Source organism: Periplaneta americana, chromosome 15, assembly GCF_040183065.1.
Source record: "Periplaneta americana isolate PAMFEO1 chromosome 15, P.americana_PAMFEO1_priV1, whole genome shotgun sequence".
Classification (NCBI taxonomy): Eukaryota; Metazoa; Arthropoda; class Insecta; order Blattodea; family Blattidae; genus Periplaneta; species Periplaneta americana.
In genome coordinates, this window is record NC_091131.1 from 92,331,918 (window position 1) to 92,355,779 (window position 23,862).

The window sequence follows — 23,862 nt, forward strand, 5'->3', positions numbered from 1 at the left end:
ACATTTTATTCGTATTTCATTTGAACGAGCGCGCGCACATATCCGGACGCACTCTTGCAGCGTTTTTCCGAACGTTGGAGCCACTTCGCTGAGGCACTACCTGCGTCGTCCATATAACACTGTACAAAAGGCTACTGCTTCTAGTTTATATGCGTTTCTTATGGCAGGCTTTGAGCCGAATTCAATTTGACTCAGTAGTTAATATTCCGCCCGCTAGAGCACAGTAATGCAGAAATTTCGCTAGATGGCAGGGTTGTTGGAGACGTTATTTGTCTGAGTTAGAGTTCCGAGCCAAATGTTAATGTAATGTTGCCAATTCAAAACTAATGCACATAACTTGGATTTGAATGTGTAAATTATTATGCATTTAGCTATATTGAACGCAGAGATAGTCATGGTTTCATATTATGTAAAACTGTTTGTTAATGTTGTGTAATATTTGTTTTATTTTGCGGCAACTAAATATCGCTACAATGTTGCTATAGTATTGATGCTTCTGTTAACGATACATGAGATCTGTGCAGGACATGAACATGTGTTATTCAGGCCGCTGCCTTGGATTCATCGGCCTAATAATTAAAGTGAAAACGTGTTTGTTTATTATCTATGCCATTGTTTATCTCGTATGTTTTTGCCAGTAATTTTACTAGTTATAAAAGTTATTTGTATTTGACTAACAATACTGTGAAAGTTTTGATTATCTGTATCTGTAAATTTCGTTATTAGTTTCGGAAATGTTATTGTAACTGTTACTAGATACATTATTAACTGTACACCTGGTAAAATAGCTGGTTTAATTAATGTTTTTATTTAATATAATGCAAATGTGAACTGCGATTATTAATTTCACTAGGGTAATTTGCGTACAATTTTTTTCATTTTTGGCACCACCACCAGAATGTTTCACCGGCCGCCACTGGACAGCGTTAAAGCAGAGTACTCAAGCCAAGCCACTCGTACATCGAGGCCGGCTTGATAAAGGTCCATTGTTGCACCGGTATTCGCTGTCCAGTACACGATTAATGCCTTATAAAGCGATGACGACATGACCTTGAACTGTTAACGTAAGCACATTAATTTGTAGTGTGCTGGCGTTTGGGTGTGCATTCCTGTGTAGCAGTTACCGTGTTGGTATTTTATGAATGGAGGTGGGCGGGGTCACCAGAACGCGCGGGTGAGATGCTATCGTTCATGACAGTGGGGGAGTTTCATTCAAGCGCTGGTGGCTACTACGTGTCTCGTAGTAGCTAACACGGCTCTCTGTAGTGGGACTGATTAACTCCCGGCAGGACAGAGGATTTTCGCACATGACCACGTCCACAGTGAATCACCGCTGTCCCACTGTCCCTTCTCTTTCGCGAGCTGTGTACTAGCACTGTGTTATTCAAGACTCGCCCCATTCATTCCCCACAAGACTAGCCGTCACATGAGAATAAACAGGACCATGTGAATCGTACTACACTGGATTAGAAGCGATCAGTCAATCCAGGGAAGAAGCACGTGCTACAATACTAGTCACGTAGGAATGCTCCTGACATAAATATAAAAAGGAGCGACAATCTTTCTCCAAGACAGAACGTTGTGCATACTATAAGTGCATCAATTTTGTGTCGCTGGACAGTCCCTACAGTGAGTTATCGCTCTCGTCTGGATGAATTTTAGCTAGGGTGACAATACGTCCCGATTTATCGAGATTTTCCCTTTTAAGGGCACAAAAATCTGTCCCGATTTTTTTGTACACCAGCATTCTAAACAATCTACACAAAAAATGTGTCCCGATTTTGTATGGCAACATGTGAACACACTTTTGTATACCAGCATTGTAATAGTTATGTACGACATGACTATGAGTATCGTAACATTTCATATTACAATACGAGATTAGAAAATTGCCAAATGAGCCGTAGGCCGAGTCTGATTACCATTCGAGTATTGTAATGTGAAGACATGGTAAATATATCGTTCAACGTTTTATTCAATTTGATTAAAAAATAATTTTCTAATAAAAGTAATTATACTATTAATTTTATTAGTTTTGAACATGTCATTTGTGGAGAGGCAATTGTATTATTAGTCTATTAGTTTCTTCCTACGAGAGGCGATTCGTTTATGTTTGTTTTATTGGTTTTGAACACGATCAATTTTTGTTTATAAAAGAAAAACAGCACTACTAGGAGAAATAAATAAACATTGTTAAAATTAGTTCAAACGAGGATTCAGGTACTGAAAATGCTGCAAATTCTGCACCACCATCGAAATCCCGCGTAATATATGAATTCGAATATAAAAAATTTGAAGACTGGTGTTCCAAGAAAAATGTAGGAAGTGTGTCGGAGAATGTAATGCTGGCATATTTTAGTATACCATTACCTAACTAGCTGCGTAATGAATGAGATTACAACATTTTTATTAGTGATGTTAAGTACACATTACATAATCAAAGTGGATAAACAGTCTTTATCGTTAGTTAATATAGTTCACAATATGCCACATTATTGTACCAATGCCGTAAAATATTACCATGTCAACTGAAACGTCTAATATAATGGTATAACTTGTGCCATAATAGTACTGTATAATTATGAAACAAGTTTATAATATTATACTTTATGCACGAGTCAATGTTTAGGGAACGAGACAAAAGAGTATTCTCATTTTGACGAGTGCAATGAAGGTATAACATTATAAACGTGTATTGTTATTATTTGTACGACATTACGTGTATTGTTAATGTTTGTACGACATTACAAAACAATTAATAAAGAAATAACATAATATCAGATTCGTAATGATGAGTAGTTTGATGTCATGGTCTATGAAGAAAGTGTTGCTGTGACACCAATCATGTATTAGGCTAAATATTATAACACAGATTATCGTTTCACAATATTAACTTTATGGCACTAGTTATGCCGCAATAATAATAATAATAATAATAATAATAATAATAATAATAATAATAATGTTTATTGCCACAAAAATACAAAGCAAAGAAATTGTAAATTAACAAAGTGCTAGCACTACCCTGAAAGAGTGTGTTCTCTTGCTCAGGGGAGGATTTGATACATAATAAATTTACATGAATAAATTACAACAAAGTAACCTCTAAAAATTAATAATTACTCATAACAAATTGTTTACATACATTCTTAAATTTCAAGGAAGAACAATTATTGTTTGTATACATCTGAAGTGTGATTAGTGTAATATGTATCTAGTCAGCGATGTATGCAATGGAAGAGGAAAGGAACGGCCACTCTACCCTTATCGCTTGGCTTATTTTCCTCACGAGTGATGCCTTATTGGTGTCACGTGTGGGGTTCAAATATGTTTCGGACAGTTGCTTGACAACAACAGTTGTTTTATAATGCTGTCGTACAAAAGTAGCCAATGAAACACGTTTACAATGTTATACAGTTATTGGATTCGTCAAAATTAGGAAACGAGCGAAGCGAATTTTCTAAACCCTTTCCCCCATTGGTGGGTACTTACTTGATTGTTCGTCATTCATCCATATGAAGCCAGTTGTGTAGAACAATGTACTGACATAGTCTTGTCCAATGTGCGCCACAGGAGGCTGGTCTACGCTATACCCACAATGAGATGAGATGATAATGAAAATTTGTTGGGATGCCACAGGGAAACCGGAGCTCCCGGAGAAAACCCATGTGTTACCTGGACCACGGGCTAAGCCAACATAAGTTGTAAACTGGGGTTACGCTGAGAATTGAACCCAAGTCTACAGGATTGTAAGTCCAGAGCTCTAGTCACTAGACCACCATCGCGTCTAGTTTCCTAAACATTGACTCATGCAATGAAGTATAACATGTAATTTCATAATGGATGTTGCTGAAAGAAAAACCACCAAATTGGTCAGCGGTTAAAAATTCTGTTAAATGGTTGAAAGTTAAAGATATTAGGCCTACTGTAGATGACAGTTCATAATTAAATAAATTAATATCAAGTCATTTGTGCGAAATAAAATTTAAACTGACAGGAAAGAAATGGGATGAGATAATGGTTCATGGATTTTTTATATTTTTTATGTTTTTTTATTTTATTTATATATATATATATATATTTTTTTTTTATTTTTTGCTACACTTATAAGCAGATCAGTGAATCCCTAAACATAATGCAATATTTCTTCCCACTCCCAGCACACAATGCCAATATAGAGTTTTGGTCTAGTGTCTTCACAAAGGACGGATGAAACAGGTTCAGTACCAGGAGTATTCATTATGCTTTGTTCACAGCTTCAGAAAGTTTAGTTGCAGTGATTTTATAGTTATTTACTGCTAAACTTGACTTACTGAATGTAATAGAGACTTCAAACAAATATAACTGGGCTGTAGTAATAAACTTAAGTAAATCCCTTTCATGACATAATGGCATAGACTATGTTTTGCCACAGTTTTTTTGCTCATTGTATAATATATGTACATATATAGATATATTTATATAAATATAATATATATTGTATAATTATTTGTTCATTACAAATACTGCCTTATTGTTTTTTTTTTCATTAGGCCTACATAATACTCTCTTATAGTAACATTTTGTTAATAAAATTCCATAATACTGTTCATCACCTCTGATTGAGGTTCTGGCTGATATGTACATCTATTATCAGGCAGTACATCTCAATTGACAATATGTGTCAGAGGAAGAACAATTGTTTGTATACATTTGAAGTGTGATTAGTGTAATATGTAGCTAATTGACGATGGCAATGGAGAGGGAAAGGAACTGGCCACCCTACCCATTATCTCCTGGCCTAGTTGCCTCATAAGTGGTGCCATGTTAGTGTCACTTGTGAGGTTCAAACCTGTCTTCGGACTGTTCATTAAACAACAACAATACTGTTCATGTGATCTTTTACATCTGTTTTTTTAAGGAATTGTATTGATAGATGTCCCACTTTCGTCTGATTATTTTAATTAATTTATAGTTACTAGTTTTAGCAAACAAGACTGAGCTACCCAACATCGTCTCAGTTTTTTTCCTTCATATCCATACACCTCAAGTGGGCTGACAAGACGCTAGAAAACCCAAATTTGAGTGCACACAAACTCTTTGTGACTTGAATTATGGTTTTCTGGTAACGTACCTACAGTGACGTATATATTATGCAAATCTTGCTTTCAGGTATAGCTCCCTGTGAAGCATACTTGAGTAATTTCAAGGGAAAAATTGTTCTGGGCTGGGTATCGATCCCGGGACTTTGGTTGAAAATAACTGTTGTGTGTCACCAATTGGACGTGGCAAGCCCATACACTCACAGTCCCAGCTGAAGTCATTCAATATGTAGCCTATAAAATTGTCATAAAAATCGCTTGCTGAGTTTGTACATGCAATTAATGTTCAGAGCAAGACAACACTTCATGAGATTTCCTACATTCGAATAAAAAATTCTCCACTCGAAATAAAAAACCGCGTTTTCGCTTTTAACACTCCCACTGCAGTTAGCACAATATAAAATAGTAATACAGTCAAAGAGCAGGGGAGCTTAACGCCTATGATGCAAGGTATAATTATCACCATGGAAATTCGTCAGTTTGCCGCATGTCGGAGTATTATTGGCTGTGTTCCGATGGGCGTGATAGAAAAAAATTGTTAAAGTGTTACCAATCTGACAATTTTAAACATATATAATGAATACCTATTATTTACAGAATTTGCTAGTTTTGTAACATTGATATTATTATTATTATTATTATTATTATTATTATTATTATTATTATTATTATTATTATTATTATTATTATTATTATTATTCAAGTATAAATCGCATTTTTGTGTAGTTGACTTAGAATTTTAATCAGATATAAAGTAGTCATATTAGCCACTTTTGTTCAGTTAGTCAGTGACGAGGTGTTGGCGATCCTGTTATGTTTCAATATTAAAGACACAGGCTGTTGATGTGAACAGATCGGGTAGTAGAGGGAATGTGTTATCAGTGGTTTTCAATTTAATATTCAAGCATTACATTCATATGCGTATGTTAAACCATATGTGGTATGCATATTGTGGTAAAACATTAATTTCAACTGATGAATTGTTGTGCACTCTACCTTTAGGGAGTAGGCCCATAATATGAAAAATTCCATGTGCAAAACCTCGTAAGTCCTGAGAACGTCTCGGAATTTATGAGATTTTACACTTCTGCTAGCGAAATACTGCCAATAAATAATAATGATAATATTGTTGGTGTGCTGGATACCTGCATTAATGTGAGATGTAATTCCGATTTTTGCCAGTAATGGCAGTGTGGCAATAACATTCACTTACAATTTCAATAGCCTCTCGATTATATACATTAAATTGAAGATTATCTAATGTAGTAGACTATTTGTGTATGGTCAGGAGGGAAGGAATGCAGTGAGTCATGAAGTCACGAATATGGTGAAGGTCATAATTACCGCATTATACACGTGTAATTAGAAGACACTATTAATTGTTCATCGATGATGTAAATAAAAGGCATCTAAGGACATGGTTGAATGCCTAAGCTGAATTTCCTAGTACATAATCATATATTTTAACCACTGTTGTACTATTAAGTTATTTCATTAATTAAATAAATAACGACTTCGTTGTGTTAACATTTTAAATCATGGTGTTATTTTACCTGATCGACTAGTTTCGATGTTGTTCGCATCGTCCTCTGAATCCTAGTCACTGTTTTCGCTTATATAATTGCAATGTAATTTTGTGAGTTTTATCCTGCCGTCACTAACATTTCCCTTCTACTAACCCAGATGTCCAATTCCTGGATGTGATGGGTCCGGACACGCTACAGGGAAATTCTTATCACACAGAAGGTAGGGTTACTGAACTCAACAAGAGCATGCTGTTGTTGTTATCACATTTTTCACTTTGTTTCTTCTCTGCACATCCTTTTCCAACATACAGTAACGTTTATTTCTTCGAATATAGAACAAATTGAGCAGTATAAAGTGGGCTGCTTTGTTTATTGTAATCTTTACAATAATTCTCAGATATTTGTTTTTAATTTTACAACAAAAAATTGTTTAAAAAACATCATGAGAGAGAACGTATTCGAGAGCGAGAGAGAAGGGTTGTGAGAAAAAGAGACACTGTGTATGTGAGAGACACTGTGTGTGAGAGTGTGTGACTGTAAGAGACACAGTGAGTGAGTGAGTGAGTGAGTGAAAGTGTATATGAGAGAGGATGTGAAATTTTGTGAGAACGTGAGAGTGTGTGTAACAAAAAGCGTTTGTGTGTGAGAGAGATAGGAAAAAAAAAGTAGGCAGCTGTAGGGAAATAGGAAGACAGACAGACTCATAGAGATAGACAAAGACAGAAATTATTTATGATAATGATTTTCATGTGTTAAATGTAAACTAAGTTTGTAATACTTAGTTGACTAGTTTTAGCTTAGTGGTAGCCATCTTCAGAACTAGTGAGGTCCTTGCCTTTTCCGGTTTCTTCAGTTGTTTTGCTGAAAAGTGCGTTTGTATTAGGTAGTGTGGAGTTACATAGTGTGTGTTCTGAAATTTAGTTGTGTATTGAGGATTTGTTGTGGGTGTGTTTTTGTGTGCCTGTATATTTCGTACTGTTCTAATTGTTTAGTTTCGGGATTTTCGGTTGGATGGAAATTCTACATACCCAACCGAATAATCAAAAAGCAGTTAGCACGTCTGACAGTGAAACTAGCAGTCCGGGTTCAAATCCTGATTTGGGCAAGTTACCTGGTTCAGGTTTTTTTCGGGGTTTTCCCTCAACCCATTAAGATCAAGTGCTGGGTAACTTTCGCCGCTGGACCCTGGACTCATCTCACTAGCATTATCAACTTCATCTCACTCAGATGCTAGATGACCATTAAGAATTGAGAATTAGCCACGAATCCCGTGCAGGGTAGCTTGTCAAGCAGTTCCTGGGAATGATGATCACTTTTGTAATGTAATAGTTTGGGATGCTGTCTGGGTTAACACTGAAGGGGCCACTGTTAACTACGTAGTCACTGTTTGGGTTGCAAGTCACTTTGTGATTAGTTTCCATTGTTGTCAGTCTTTCGCTGTTCTTGACTATAGATGGCCGAATCTTGATCTAAGTTCGTCTGCCCACCTTGTCTTCTGTCTTCCTGCGTTGCGTTTGCCAATCCTTGGGTCCCATGTCGTAAGGATGTGTGTCCACCGGTTCTCGTTGAGTCGCATCACGTGTCCTGCCCATTTCTTCTTCAGCTTGTCGGCCGTTTTTGCTGCGTCTTTGAGATGTGTTTGTCTCCTTATGTCTTCGTTACGTAGTCTGTGTCTAAGTGCGATGTTCAGCATCTTCCTTTCCATTTTTCGTTGGCACTTTCTGAGCATGTCTCGCTCTCTTTCTGTTAGAGATCATGTCTGTGCTCCATATAGGAGAACTGGAAGGATGCAGCTGTTCATAACTCCGCTTCTTAATTTTAAATTGTAAGTCAGAATGAAACTGAGGTTCCAAAATCTCTTCCATGCATTTCCGATTCTTCTTTGAATCTCGTTCTGTCGTCTGGGATGACCATAGCAATTGTTAAAGCGTCGTAAAATAATCAACTAAGCTGAAACTATACTAAAAGCCAGGTTATGAACCGACGAAACAGGAAGTAGTTGGATTGGCGAGAGGAAAGTGCGGGTTAGAGGGGTAGCCTGTGCAGTGATGACACTTTGAGTGTGGGGGATGGAGGGGAGAACGAGAACGGAGCTTTTCATTGGACCTCGCGTGAAAATGTCGTCTGCTAACGAAAATCTGGCAACGGAATCACGGAGACAGTGTAGCCAGTTCATTTGCAGTACCACGTGCATTACGAGTCGAATTTCGTACCAGCGTCATTAGCTCGTGCTTTCTTAAAAACAGTAATTTTAATTACTAATATTGTTGATAGTGTTATCGAGAACTATATACAGTAGTTATTTTAAACATATCGGTGACAAACGCTGAACATGCTTTGAATCTCGCCCCACTATGTGGCAACAGAGCTCAGAAAGAGACCAACAGAACGTTGCTTCCGGTTTAGTCGGTTCATAACCTGGCTTTTAGTATAGTCAACTAGGCATTTACAAGCTTAGTTTACATTTAACACACGAAAATGATTGTCATAAATATATTCCTGAGTGATATAGTGTTAAAAGTATGTAATCAAGATGTATAAAGACAGAAAAATATAGACAGATAGAGATAAAGATATAGCCAGAAAAAGAAGAGAAAAATTATGTGATTTTGTATGTCACGTTATTTAAAATGCCATAAAATTTTTATCTTGCACACATCAAGAGCATAGATAGTTTAAACGAGCTTCATACGGGAAAAGAGCATATTTGAGGCAGAGCGGATGAAATTATTTTCCCTTTTCTCGATAACTTTCAGAATGGCTCCAAAGTTCACTTAACCTCATATAAGGCGAATAACTGAGGCTCTTTCTCTGAAGGTAAATTAAACTTTAGCATGATTCTGACACCCATCTCCTCTTGCCACGATCACACGAAGTGGGGAGCTCTTTTACCCCGTCATGAACCTATTTTTATTATAACATATCAAATTTTGGAGTCTTATCAGTTGTCTTTTATTAAAATTATGAATTCTTAAATCACATCGTATTATGTCGAATTGATGAAAGTAACTGGTATAGCTAGGTTCTCAACTAGAAATGATAATATTTTACTATTAAGAGTATAAATGAGACACTCAGTACAATACAAAAATATATTACTTTAAGCTTATATATATATATGTTTCTTTGTTTGAATATGTGTTTATGCATGTGCACGTAAGCAAATTATTATTAATTTTAGTCTTAGTGATGTGTTGAGAATAGTAGTTTTAAAATTCAGAATAAAATACCATTGAGCAGCTTAGATTATATTTTAAAATACAATAACACTGGTATTTATAAGAAAATACAGTATAGAAAGAAATAACATTTCTCTCTGCTCTGTATGAAATAAAGATCTTGTTCTAAATGCATGTATTTCTTAATTGTAACACCAAATGTTGATTCTGTTGTGATAATTGTTTTGACTGTCTAATAAATATATATGGGTCATTCTCCAGAAAAGGTGCATTTTGAAAGTAATGTTTTCCGAAATTTACAATTACGATAAAAAATGATTTTTGTGTGTATTTACTAACTTTATTAAACTACATTATTCATCTAGATAAAATTTTTATATTTTAGCATTAAAACCACTTTAAATATTTCGCGTGTCTACATACGTGACAGTAGCCCTTTCCGATCTCAAATTTTCGCATTCTCTTCTTTTATCTGTCTTCCTTATTTTCTATAAGAAAAAATGTTATGTAAGAAGAAACAGCACAAAAATCCATTAATTGAACCTAACGTTTTAAACTGCTAGTTTGAAACACAGCTCAAGTTTTGTCCTATGTTATTCAATTCTTTTATTTAAAAGAACCTGAACTAATGAAATTCGTCAATGACAAATGAAGAGTCCACTGCAAGAATGATGGATGTCATTTGGAATACATTTTGCAGGAGAAGCAATTGAAAGTTTGAAATGCTTAGCGCTCAAAGCTTAACTATGATTTTCCGATCATTACTGGACAATGACTATCAGTGTTAATGCCATATAACTCTCTATGTACATTCTATATGTCTTAAGCTATGCATTGACAGTCTTGGTTCATTTTCGACAAGAAAGTGACATCCATCATTCTTGCAGTGGACTCTTCAAATGTAAAAAAAATTAAGTATATATTATTTCATTTACTTTACATGATTATTTTTTCCTTCCTGTAAATAATATGTAAGCTACCCATTAATATCTATAAATTTTATGTTTCTAGCCATAGTTATAATAATACTAATACTAAATAATTAGTTATAATAATAGCAATACTAAATAATTTGTTTTAATAATAGCTAAAGTGCTCTCAAACACGAGTTTTACTCATTTGGGTGGCGCTAGAATATAGGTGTTTATACGAGTATGTAAGCTTTATGTTGTTTGTTTGTAAATCTAACTCTATAATATTCCATAATTTCAAATAAATCTCAAATTTATTAAAATTAGCGTTTAGTAATGTCCGTTGATTACAAACATTTTTTGCATGAAATAAGTCCTAATTCAGATTTTAGCACTGAATTTAATGGTGCAATTTATTTTTCTCTGACACCCTCAGTTTTTTTTTTTTTATGTCTGGTTTTGTTTCTTGGGTGGACTATATAAATGCTAATATTTCTTTGATATTAAATTATACAATAATGAAAAACTAGTAGTGGTAATTTAATTAATTTATTTTATTAATTTACTGCTTTAGTGGACAAGGATCCTGGTGTGATGATATTTTTGCCCACATAACTTTATTTCCTTTCACAGCCTCTTAAAATTCAATAAAGATAACATTTTCAAAGAGTCTAATTTGTTTCCTTTCTCAACCCCTAACATTTCTGTTATGATATAAAACTCTCTCCTAAGTATCCTTAACTTTATGTATCTCCACTCTTTATCTTGTTTATTGTACCAGTCTTAAAGTCAAGACCACCCCAGAAAAATTTCTTCAGCCCCTTGTTAACAGACTTAGTCACTTATAAGTTTTATTGCTATAAAGAAGTGTGTTGTTGATATACAATTATCATTTAGCTTTGTGTGTAGTGCAGTGCATATATTAGGGCCTATGTTTGTGTTTATATTGATCTATTAAATTAAAGTACTAGATCACAGAGTTAGATATGTCGGGCAAGTGTATTAGTGATCCTGACAATTTCTGCTATGTGTGTGGTGAATGTACAATTAAATCTAATAGAGAATAACACCACTAATAGAAAAGGCTTACGAATTATATTTTGGTTGTAAAATAGGAGGGGTAATTGTGCTAGCCATCTAAGGGGGTGGTTAAAAAACAAACGAAAAGTTTCTATGCATTTCAAAATTCCGATGTATGGAGGGAACCAACCGACCATATTGTTGACTGTTAGTTTTGTATGACTAAAATAGGGAGGTTTAAAGGAAATGATAGAAAGAAAATTGAATACCCAAATATTCCATCAGCCATTAGACCTATGATGATGAGATGAGATACCGATTCCAATTCCTCCTGACTCTTGAACATTAGAAGACAAGACTGAAAGAAGTGATAACCCAGAACAAGTTTCATCAAGCTCTGGTTCAGAATTTGAAGGCACAGATCCGAATGTGCATCATCAGGTAACTCAGGGAGAGTTAAATGATCTGGTCCGAGATTTAAATCTTTCAAAAGCACAAGCAGAACTTTTAGGTTCTAGGCTAAAAGAATGGAATTTCTTACACAGAGATACAAGCATATCTGTATTTCGAAAACGAGAGAAGCAGCTGATTAAATACTTCAAAATGGAGGATTCCTTGTATTACTTTTATGATATTGATGCTCTTGGTAAAAATCACAACCCAGATGAATGGAGATTCTTCATAGACGCATCAAAGTTAAGGCTGAAAGCAATGCTCTTACATAATGGAAACATATAACCATCTATACCCTTTGGTCATGCAGTGCAAATGAAAGAAAGTTATAATATGGAACAATTCTTAAAGTGCAGTATGACAGGTACAACTGGTCTATCTGTTGGGATTTTATTTCTTGCTCTCAAAAAAGATTTAAAAAATATGATTTACTAAAAAACTGAGGGTGCTACATACAAACTAAGGACATATTTGAACTCAGCGCATCAAAATACATAATAAATGACATATATTGTGCAAAAAATTTTTTTGAAGGCCAATTTTGTAGTATCCGTCACATCCGTGGACATGGTACCGGTATGTCAATGAATATGATGTCTACGGACGTGATGAATTTACTTCAAACATTCCGTGAATCCAGCAATTTTGAGGTCATAAAGTTTTTCTTTTCAAGTAATGTTTGAACCCACTTACCCTACTTTATTTCATATTCACAGAATTACAATCTAGTACTTGAAAAAATTATCTCGCCAGTATAAACAATAACGAAAGCAATATGCTTCCAATACAATATGGCTGGCCAGTAATAACCAAGGCATGAATTAGTCATTCGTCTGCATTCTACCGGTTTTTCTATAAAGTAATAAGCTACATTTGTCCATCAATGTGACTGAAATTCTTGTGACAAGTATTTCATCTGTTGTAAAACTAATTTTTTTTTATATTACCTACTTACGTCAAGTTTTCGGCTTACCTTGTTGTATTTACATCTATCTCAAGTAATATAGTTTTGGTTTATAATTTATTTCCCGTTTTGATTTACCTTTTGCATTAATCTGTTTGAGGGTTCTGACAGTCCACGAAAGTGACTTTTCGCGTACTTTGATAACATTTACTGTAATTGTAGGAAATAAAATTCATTTACAATTTCAACTGTATAATTGTATGTTCATCTAGTTTTACTTTTAATTTTAGTATACTGAGTGCTTATGGGTATTATTTACGGAGACACATTGCTGAGACAGTAAAATATAACTTTGCAGGAGACCCACATATACTCTATAATCTATTGATTATAAATTTCAATGTTTATTTTTTTTTAATTCCATATTTATATATAATTTTTATTACTGTACCGGTATTATACAGGGTGTTTAAAAAATACGGGGCATAATTTCAGGTATGTATTTCCCACATGTAGACAATCAAAATAGTTCATTACAATATGTGTCCGGGAATGCTTTATTTCCGAGTTATGGCCTTCACAACATTGAAATTCACCGGAACGTTTTTCTTTCCGCAGGTCGTTGCCGTCAAAGGAGACATTAAGAGGGCACTCTGACAGTTCATTCCGAGGCGAAGGTTACATTCAGTGTTGTGTAGGCGTTAGACTGTGCGACATGTATTCAAATCAAGAGCTGGCAGAGATACACTTCATGTAGGGTAAGGCGGACGGCAAAGCTGCGCTGGCTCGATCGTCGTTTGTACCAGGAGAGGTACCCACAGCGACAATGTCCAGATCGGAAGACATTTGTACGTCTCCATTACCGTCTGTGCGAGTATGGAAAATTTAACTCTCCTGGTTTGGGAAGGGGACGACCAAGTTCTACAACTCCAGAAGTACAGGAGGAGATTCTGGAGGCTGTGAACATGACTCCTTCTATCAGCACACGAAGGGTAGCGTTGCAAGTCAATGATCCTCATACGACTGTCTGGAGACTGTTGAAAGAGTATCAATTGTATCCTTATCATTTGCAACGTGTACAGGCCCTGTCACCAGCAGATTACCCTGCACGAGTTAGGTTCTGTCAGTGGTTCTTGCAGCAGTGTGGTGTAAATCCGAACTTTCCTTTCTTAGTATTATTTACAGATGAAGCACAGTTCACACGAGATGGCATAACAAATTTCCATAGTCAGCATGTATGGGCATATGAAAACCCACGTGCAACTGTTCCATCTCATCACCAGGTGCGGTTCTCCCCCAACATGTGGGCCGGTATCATTGGTGATCGATTAGTTAGACCCCATATACTTGTAAACAGATTTACGGGGCAGGCATACACAAACTTCCTAGAAAACACCATACCTCATGTTTTAGAAGACACTCCACTGATCAATCGTCAACACATTCACTTCTTGCATGATGGCGCTCCTGCACACTTCAGTCGTACGGCTCGCCAGTACTTGGATCGAAGGTTTCCCGATCGATGGATAGGTAGAGGTGGCCCAATTGCTTGGCCTCCACGCTCACCTGATCTGAACCCTCTCGATTTCTACTTGTGGGGCCATTTAAAATCATTGGTTTATTCATCTCTGGTGCCTGATTTGGAATCCCTTCGGAATCGAATTGTGGCATGTTCTGAGGACATACGCAATACTCCTGGAGTTTGGGATCGTGTTCGCAGGTCAATGAGACATCGATGTGAGGTCTGTATTCAAGCAGGAGGTGGACATTTTGAACATCTTCTGTAATGACAACTACCTGCGGAAAGAAAAACGTTCCGGTGAATTTCAATGTTGTCAAGGCCATAACTCGGAAATGAAGCATTTCCGGACACATGTTGTAATGAACTATTTTGATTGTCTACATGTGGGATATACATACCTGAAATTATGCCCCGTATTTTTAAACACCCTGTATATTCATAAGTCTACATTATGTTTCAAGTAAAAAAATTATTTTCCTTAGTTGACACAAACCCTCTGTTGTTGTGTTAGAAAATAATATTTTACTTCGTACATTTTTAATATTGCCTTTTTCCTACAGTATTCACAGTACAATAGGACACATTTAAGTATAGATCTCATTAACAAATTGAAACTTAGGTCTGCTTTTTTTTGTACAATATATGAAACGGATATTTACTTTTATATTATTATTATTATTATTATTATTATTATTATTATTATTATTATTATTATTATTATTATTATTATTATTATTATTAATGAATTTACGTCACCAAACATCGTAAGATGAGATTACATTATTATTATTATTATTATTATTATTATTATTATTATTATTATTATTATTATTATTAATATTATTACTATTATTATTGTTATTATTATTATTATTATTGTTATTATTATTATTATTATTATTATTATTATTATTATTATTATTATTATTATTATTATTATTTGTATACTTGCATTAGAAGTAGTTTTGTTGCACAATATTTAAGTAGTGCATTTCTAATCTACATACGTTTTATACTATTTTAACACATAAAGAAGGGCATTAATAAGAGCTATGATGCTCATCTTTCTAAAAACATTACGGTACAATTGAAATTGGAAACGAATTTTTTTACTTTGCAATCAATTAATGTAGTACTGGTACAATTTAAATAGGAGCATATGCAACGAAAGAATTTGAAAAGTAATAAATCAGATTAAAGCCACATCAAAAACTGCAATATTTTTAGCACACATAATAATAGATTATTAAACAAATATAAAATATCTATTTAAGTCTGTTAAGTGCATAAAGAGGGCTTCGAATTTTACTGTATATACATTCTTAAATATGACATGATTATATTCTTCATTGTAATGGTTTATTTATATACTCACAAATTCACTACCTATTCAGTGATTCTAAAGAGAAATTTGGAGTTTTCACTTGCCCTTGCCCTGAATGCTGGTTTTTCAGGTGTTTCCTGCGAAACGTCTCTAATGTCTCATAATATCTGGAAAGTCCAGTTCAGTGGTAATTATAGAAATATTAATGGGGCAAGAGGGGAAGAAACCATGCAAAGATATAGAAAAATGTGAACATTTTTATGAAATACGAACATTTTAATAAAATACTACGAAATATGATAACTTTTCGACTAATTGTTTTCTGTACATCGCATCGTGAATCGTGAAAATACTTGTTAAAAATTAAAATTATGTTTTATTTAACAATGCACAACTGCCAAAATTATATTAGTGTTGCTGGTATGCCGGAATAATTTCTCGCAAGAGTTCTTTTACATACCAGTAAATCTACTGACATGAGCCTATCGCATTTAAGCACACTTAAATGCCATCGACCTGGACCGAGATCAAACCCGCAAACTCGGGCACAGAAGTCCAGCCCTCTACCGACTGCACCACCAGGCCGAAGAAAATCCTTGTTCCCATACCACTAGCAGAAATGGTTTGATTATGAAATTTAATATTTTGCTTGTCTCTAGTCATGACACTTCGTCGTAAGCTATGTTTGTTTGTTTTTTTCTTAAATAGTAAGATTAGTTCTGAATATTTTCATCTGCATTAAATAATATGTGTTTTTTTTTTTTTTTTTTTTTTTCAGAAATTAATAAACGTTCTGAATTATTCCATTACATTTGTACTTGTTTAATACTTCTGTACTCTTGTCTTTAAGCACACAATTTCCTGACCGAATTTCTTTTTGTTCTGTAGTGCGTCAGGATGTCCTATAGCCAATCGAAACAAGCTTCGAGTCCTGGAGAATGGAGGAACAGTTGAACAGCACAAAGCAGCTGTAGCAGCAGCCACTGCCATGAAATTCGAGGGAGTCAACTGTCCAACTCCAGGTTGTGATGGTACAGGTCACATTAATGGCTCCTTCCTAACACACCGTTCCTTGTCTGGCTGTCCAATGGCTGGCAGTGGTCAGCCAGGATTACCCAAGAAGAACAAGTATGCACCAGATGACATGAACAACATGTATGGCAAAGCACCACCAGGTCAGTGCTATACTATGTGGAGAACACCATTCTCATTTGCATCACCCAGTATAGCTAGTCTTTTATATCGGTAATTTTAAATTCCAGTACTTCCAACTGGATTTAACGGTGTTTCGCTTTTCTTTTTTGCAATGTTTAACAAATACGAACAGGGACGTTCTTTTCTCATGATAATATTCAGTTTTCTAGGTGCAAATTCCTTATTATAACCTTATCCTTGATATTTAGTCTGTCCAAATTTTAATAGTACATAAGTTTATGAGATATGAGACTTTAACGTGGTCATATTATGGTTGAAATTTTTAATATTAACCCAAACTCAAAGAAACACAAATAACCGAATTTTACCACAATTTAACCTCTTCGAAAGCCTCATGCCTCATATAATTATTAACTAAAGACAGAACTGATCTCAAAATTATACCGTATTTTAACAAATTCCCATGAATAAAAGAAATCTCTTTTTTCTTTTCACTCCTTAAAAAGTATGTAATAAATAGAAGTAAATTAAAATAAGAAATAATAAAAACCCTATTACAATCTAACAAGCGTGAGAAACTGCAGACTCATATCATAGCTCATCAGTGATGATTTTCTAGCAGATAACGTTTACAACTGGAAACATCATTGATTTTTAAGAATTATTGGTACCAGTAAATTATCTTTGCTAAAAACTTCAGCTACCTTTATTTTAAATTTACATTTGTATGCTATGTCCTTTCAATGTCTCAACATTATTTCATTATTATTGTTCTGTTAGCAAGTCTGCCCTTTTTCAGTCCAGAGAAGCTATTGCGAATATCCGCGACTTCAAACAACTTCATAAAACGGTAGAAAATATATTTGTTCCTTGATTTTTCTTCTTTGCAACAAATTTACCAAAACCTCTCGACGTTTAATTTACAGTTTCACTTTATTCGTCTTTCCCTTGTGCTTTTTCCCTGTCTCCGCCTCTTTTTTTGATGGATCATAGCTTCTAAATACTTACTTCAGTTATTATATTCACATATCTATTATGGACGAAAATTCGGGGTTGAAGTTCAAGATTTCCAAGGAGTAATATTTTTATACCTTCGTTATTTTGTCTTGTCAATGTCAAATATTCTATCTATTCAGATACTGATGTATTCTAAGATAACCAGATTTCAAGTCCCAAAATCGGGACACCTTACTAGGTGGGATAGTAAATCAAATATGAACTTTTTAATATAAATTCACGTGAGAAATATAAATATCCGAAAGGTACCCAATAAAAATAAACAATCGCGATTAAAGGAACACATTGTAATACATGGATAAAATAACATGAAAATACAAAAATAACATAGTATGCATGTTAAACTCGACTGCATATGTTGAATAGATTGTTCCACAAGGAAGTCAGTTGATTTGCTGTGTGGTTGAGATTTTCATTATAAATTCCGTCTAGTCTGGTTGCTTTCTTATCTTTCGCCTTGAGGATGGCTGCTCTTACTCCCGCTATACTTATATCAGCTTTTTGTCACATGACTCTGGCTCTTTGATTTGGCATGCGTTGGTTAGGTTACCTCTGTTGAAGAGAGAGGAGAAGTGTTTTCTCCAAGATTCCATTGGGATCTCTGTTGCAGCACTGGTTAATTTTCTTCCAAGGGCAAGAAAGGGCTCTGTTAGCATCTCTTGAGCTTGGACTTTCCTTTGTTCTTCTACGAAATTAGTTTTCTTTGTCTTTAGCAGTTTTTTTAAATCTGCTTTTCTTTTCTCTGCATAGAGATTTAGATTTGCTTCGGAAATGTTTGCCTTTGCTCTGTGCAAGAGTTTGATTGCTTCTCTTCTCTGTTTGAAGCACTCAGCATCAAAAAGTAAGGTTCGTGAGGATGAGTGATGATTATATTTAGTTTTCTACTCTTTTTAGAGCGGTATCTAGTTGGTCCTTTTTAAGGAGGGCTGAAGCTTGCTTGTTTTCTGGTTTCCAGTTGTGTTACCTCCAGTTTTCTTGAGACTGTAGGGAACTTTACTTCTTTTTTGTTGGCGTCTGCTTTATTAGTGTAATTCTTGATTCTGCTAGCAGTTGATTTCTTAGAACAGCTGGTGAGGAAGACAGTACTTGTATGAAAATTTAGTCTTGTAGCATCAGACTACTATACCACGTGGAATGAAAATGTCATTCACTTAGCCAATCACATGCTCATAACATTTCTTCCAGCCCAATCACAGTTGCGTTGGACAGGCACTGCCAGCCCCTTTCATTGAATTGAATGTAAGTGGTAGCCAATTTTGAAGCGAATGAGATATAATATTAACACCAGCTGTGGCAACTAACTGACTATATTGCCAACTTTAGAGTTAATATCCCTTAAAAACATTACCATGAATGTAGAAAAATCTCAAATCATAACATCTTGGCAAAATTCAGGATAATTTGGCGTCCCGAAATACCTTCAGAAAAATTCGGGACAGAAGATCTAAATTCGGGACTGTCCCAGAAAAATTGGGATGAATGGTCACCTTATATATCCAGGAGCCCCGTTGGCTATCCATTCTATTGGACATATTTCACTGGAGAAACATTAGATTGCTATTCCTAGAGAGTAGGTTAAACATTCAGTATTCTCTCAATACTTCTTGCAGTGGTCGTCTTGACGAGTTGTATATGATTGAATTATGTTGTGTTGACCAATGCTAAGGATCTGCGGGCATTCCAATAGCATTTAGTGTGCTGCGATGGTAAATCAGCATCTATTTTCTTTATTCCTGGCCATTGTAGCAAATTTTCTTCATCCATGTTGGGATTCTGATTTCTGTAGAGGGCTCACTGTGGATGCTGGTAGATATTAATCCAATGTAGATGAGAGGCGAGACAATCGTGTCCGATGGTTAAGCGAAATATAGCGACAGCCTTTTTTCGTGATAAATCTGGGATGTTCTAAGGTTTGCCTTCTCTTTTCTTCAAGAATTCTTGCTTACAAAAGGACTGGACTATGTGTTTGATCCTGACTGATTGTATTATTTTGAGTTTGTCTGATGTTTGTTCCTTTTTTGGCCAGGAAGTCAGCCTTCTCATTACCTACTATTCCACAGTGTAAGGGCATCCATTGAAAAACTACCTCTTTACGAAGCCCTTGTAGCATTTTAAGAGCAGAAAGAATTTCCCTTACTTGTCTGTTTTCTGAAGAACTTGATGTTAGTGCTTGGATCATAAATAGCCTACAGGAAAAAGGGGCAATCCTAAAGAATCACCCCTGTCCAACTTTCTCCAAAATAAATGCCAACTGTTTTGTCTGGAATCTAATGTGGAAAGCCATTCAGCTAACAGAACATTCTATTTTCATTTCATTCAGACCTACATTATATCAAATGTTGTCTTCGATAACTTAGTAATCCCTATTCTGCCATTATATCCAAGGTGGGAAGTGAGGAGAGAACCATGGGCTTTTAAAAGCAATAAAACACCTTATGACGGCTTTCTTTGAAGGAAAATAAAACTGGAAGTTATATGTTATAGATTGAAACATGTAAAAAGCCTTGTCTGAGTCAAAGTCATAATTTTTTTGTCAATTTTGATATGGTAGTTCGATTCTGTCTTCATTTGATTCTATCTGAAAATACTCAATTTGTATCTCTTGTTTCTTTTCTTAATAATTTCACAGAAGTCTTATGTACCCAAGGGTCTCAGTACTCTTTATTAAATTCTTCTTAAGAAATGTCCCAACATGTTATTTAGTGAGGAAATTGTAATTGTTGTGCACCCATTTCCAATATGATTTCATTCCAAACAACAATATCTGTTGCTATTCTAGTCTTCTAAAATAGCTCAAAATCTCTTAAATTTTCATTATTTCTGTATGTCTAAATACTGTCCTACATTACATGTAGATAAATCTACCATTCTTACTATTGGTTATACAAGAGGTATTCTGCTTAAGATTTGGCGGAGTTGGGAAAAGAATGCTTTTTTTAAATATATGAGATACTTCAAGCTGCAAGCATCAAAGGCATCTAATAACTATTTAACCTGTCGACAACATATCATTTCTCATTTTTACAATATTATTCTTGTTTGTCTTCTCAGTCAGTGATCCGCAGAAACTCTCCACTAAAGTTCTGTACCCGTATTAATGTCCTCAACTCACTGTCATCCTTTAGACATCATGAACACAAATTATTTTACTAAACAACACTGAGAATGTATATCGTATTCCATAAGCCTGTAGGATTCTTCATTATTTCACACTACTTATCATCACATGTTTCTGTACTGAAAATCAAAGTTTCATAGAATATAATAATAACATGATTTTGTTTGTGCAGGTATGAATCTTCATCTTGAACTCAAGATTGCATCTTTTATCTTATGATGATCTTCTGAGGTTCTAATCTTCACTAATCAGATTCCTGATCAGTATTCAGTGTCATCTGGAAACGAAGTTACACATTAAACACAAGGAAAACAAATTATATTCTTCTGCAAACGCTAACATAACTACATTTCACAATCTTTGCCTTTATCGTTTAACTGACACAGTAAATAATTATGATTCAATTGAAGCTCTTCCAACAATTTCAAAGAATGTTCTGTGATGTAAAGTCTTATATAATTCATATGATATTAGATTCATCCAAGGAAAGGAGGATAAATTATGAGATCCCTAAATCCATATTCTTCCTTTGGAAAGACTACCGAAATGGTTTTGATATTTGTAATTTATAAATTTGCACTTTTTCCTCAAAATAACATTACCTATTGCATCATGCATTCTAAGCTAATCTAATCTAAAATTAATACTATAACCTGGTGAACACAAATATTTCGTACCTTAAAATAATTATTAATAGGTATTCTACTGAAGGATTCTTGAAACCTATTGAATTATACAAATCAATAATGTACCGAATTGTAGATTTTATTCAGTCTTTCGTCAAATATGTATTCATAATCATTAATTTCGTCTCTTTACCGCTTTTTTCAAGTAGTAAATTGTATTTTAAACAGTGGTTGAATTGGAAATAAATTATTGCCAGTATGCACAGACTTGTCTTGCGCTACTGTTTTGAGGATTTCTTAAAAAAACATTGCTCCCACACTTGAACTAAATAACGTATAATACAAAAGACATCACGCACTGCTGCAGGAATGTCCAGGAATGTCTTAAGGGAAGGTACAGAGTATGACACTATTGGTTAGCAAAATTGATTGTGTGGTCAGCTTCACTAAATAACAGTCAGTTTTAAATGTTTACTGCCGGTACTGGTATGCTTTTTGGCAAGTTATTTTACTTCTGGTATGCCATACCGCCCCAGTTCGACCACTGATTTTAAATAGAATATGTCTGTAAAATTATTTTGATGTTTCGGAATTTATTTTCCTTTTTTAAGTTTAAGGTATTGAAAAATTCTTAGATCTTGTGTCCCATTTGTTCCGATGTTTAAAATTTACCAGCACTAAGAAAAATTAGTTTCGAATTTTTATAACCAAACTTTTTTCCTCAAAAGGTAACATATGCAATCAAAAATACGTTGTTTTAAATAACTTAATTTTTGTTTATTTTTGCAGAACTGATCAGTTGGACGTTTATGAATTTGCACACTCAACATCTATTTCGTCTGGTAGGCGTCAGTAAATTCAGATTGTATTACAAGAGCACAAAACTTTATTATAACTGAATTATTTTAAAGAGATAGAAATACGTCTTACAAAATACCACATTCCAGATTACTGAAAAACTTATATTCTCAAAAATGTGTCACATATATGAAACAATAAAAAAACGGGCAGAGAAATAAATGTAATAAATTGAAGTTAAAATTATATTATTCAGAATAATGACAATAGTTATATAAACATAGATCAATTTATTTTATCTATGACTGGTGTCTAAACTTGTCTTTATTTTACCATCCTTAGCAACCAAACTATGGCTTTATTTACAGCAGCGAATTAAAAGTTTTTACCTCATAGCAGTGAATTAAATTTGTTTAAATCACCCTCTCCATGCCAACCAACACATTAGCAACAATAAAATCTATATATTCTTTCATTTACTACTTCTTCACACACAACACATTAAAAAGAAGAAGCCTAAAATTTAAAATTAAATTTATATTCCAGTAATGAAAAAAATATTGTATAGCACAGGAGTGTAAACAGATTTTATGCGCTCATGGAAATTATGACCCTCGGCTTTGCCTTAGGCACTAAATGTTCCACTTGCGGATAAAATCTAATTTTATTCTCTAGTACTGTACTATAAATTACAGTACTATTAATGTATGAACATTCAACATCCTACTTATACTTTGACTGCACACTGTATAGAGAAATAGATTTGATAACGAACTAAATTATAACTTTCTACTAGGCTTTTGTCTTCAGCACAGATTTTGTTATGAAAACAAAATGTTGGACTCACAGCAACTTTATTAATGGAACCTCAGAAACTTGATTTAAAAAATCATAAACTCCACTCTCATAGCATTTCTATTCTCTGGATTTCTATAAGTAACTTTTCGTCACTTAATCTGTTTTACAAAATTAATTTTTGATGACCTCTTTTACAATTTTATATTTGTAAAGAATTCTTTGCTATTAAAAGTATTACTGGTATATTTCCATATACTATTAAATATTTTTCTACTGCTATAAAAGAATATGTTGTACTGTACAACGTTATTTTCGATTTAATATCTCTTACTTGTAATTGCATAGATTATATTGCTTTCGAATATAAATTTCACACATAATTTTATATGTATTTACCTACTTTGCATTCTCCCGGGATATTCTGTGTGGA

General features: G+C 34.3%; 1 protein-coding gene across 3 annotated transcripts in view; it reads left to right on the forward strand.

Annotated features, from left to right (window-relative positions):
• The window catches only part of LOC138715199 (platelet binding protein GspB), a 1,124,434-nt gene that overhangs the window by 1,063,403 nt on the left and 37,169 nt on the right, over positions 1–23,862 (forward strand). For all 3 annotated transcript variants that reach the window (XM_069847835.1, XM_069847836.1, XM_069847837.1), the window contains 2 exons: positions 6,765–6,827; positions 16,809–17,095. In XM_069847835.1, coding sequence (XP_069703936.1) covers positions 6,765–6,827; positions 16,809–17,095 — 350 coding nt within the window. The remainder of the gene's footprint in view (positions 1–6,764; positions 6,828–16,808; positions 17,096–23,862) is intronic.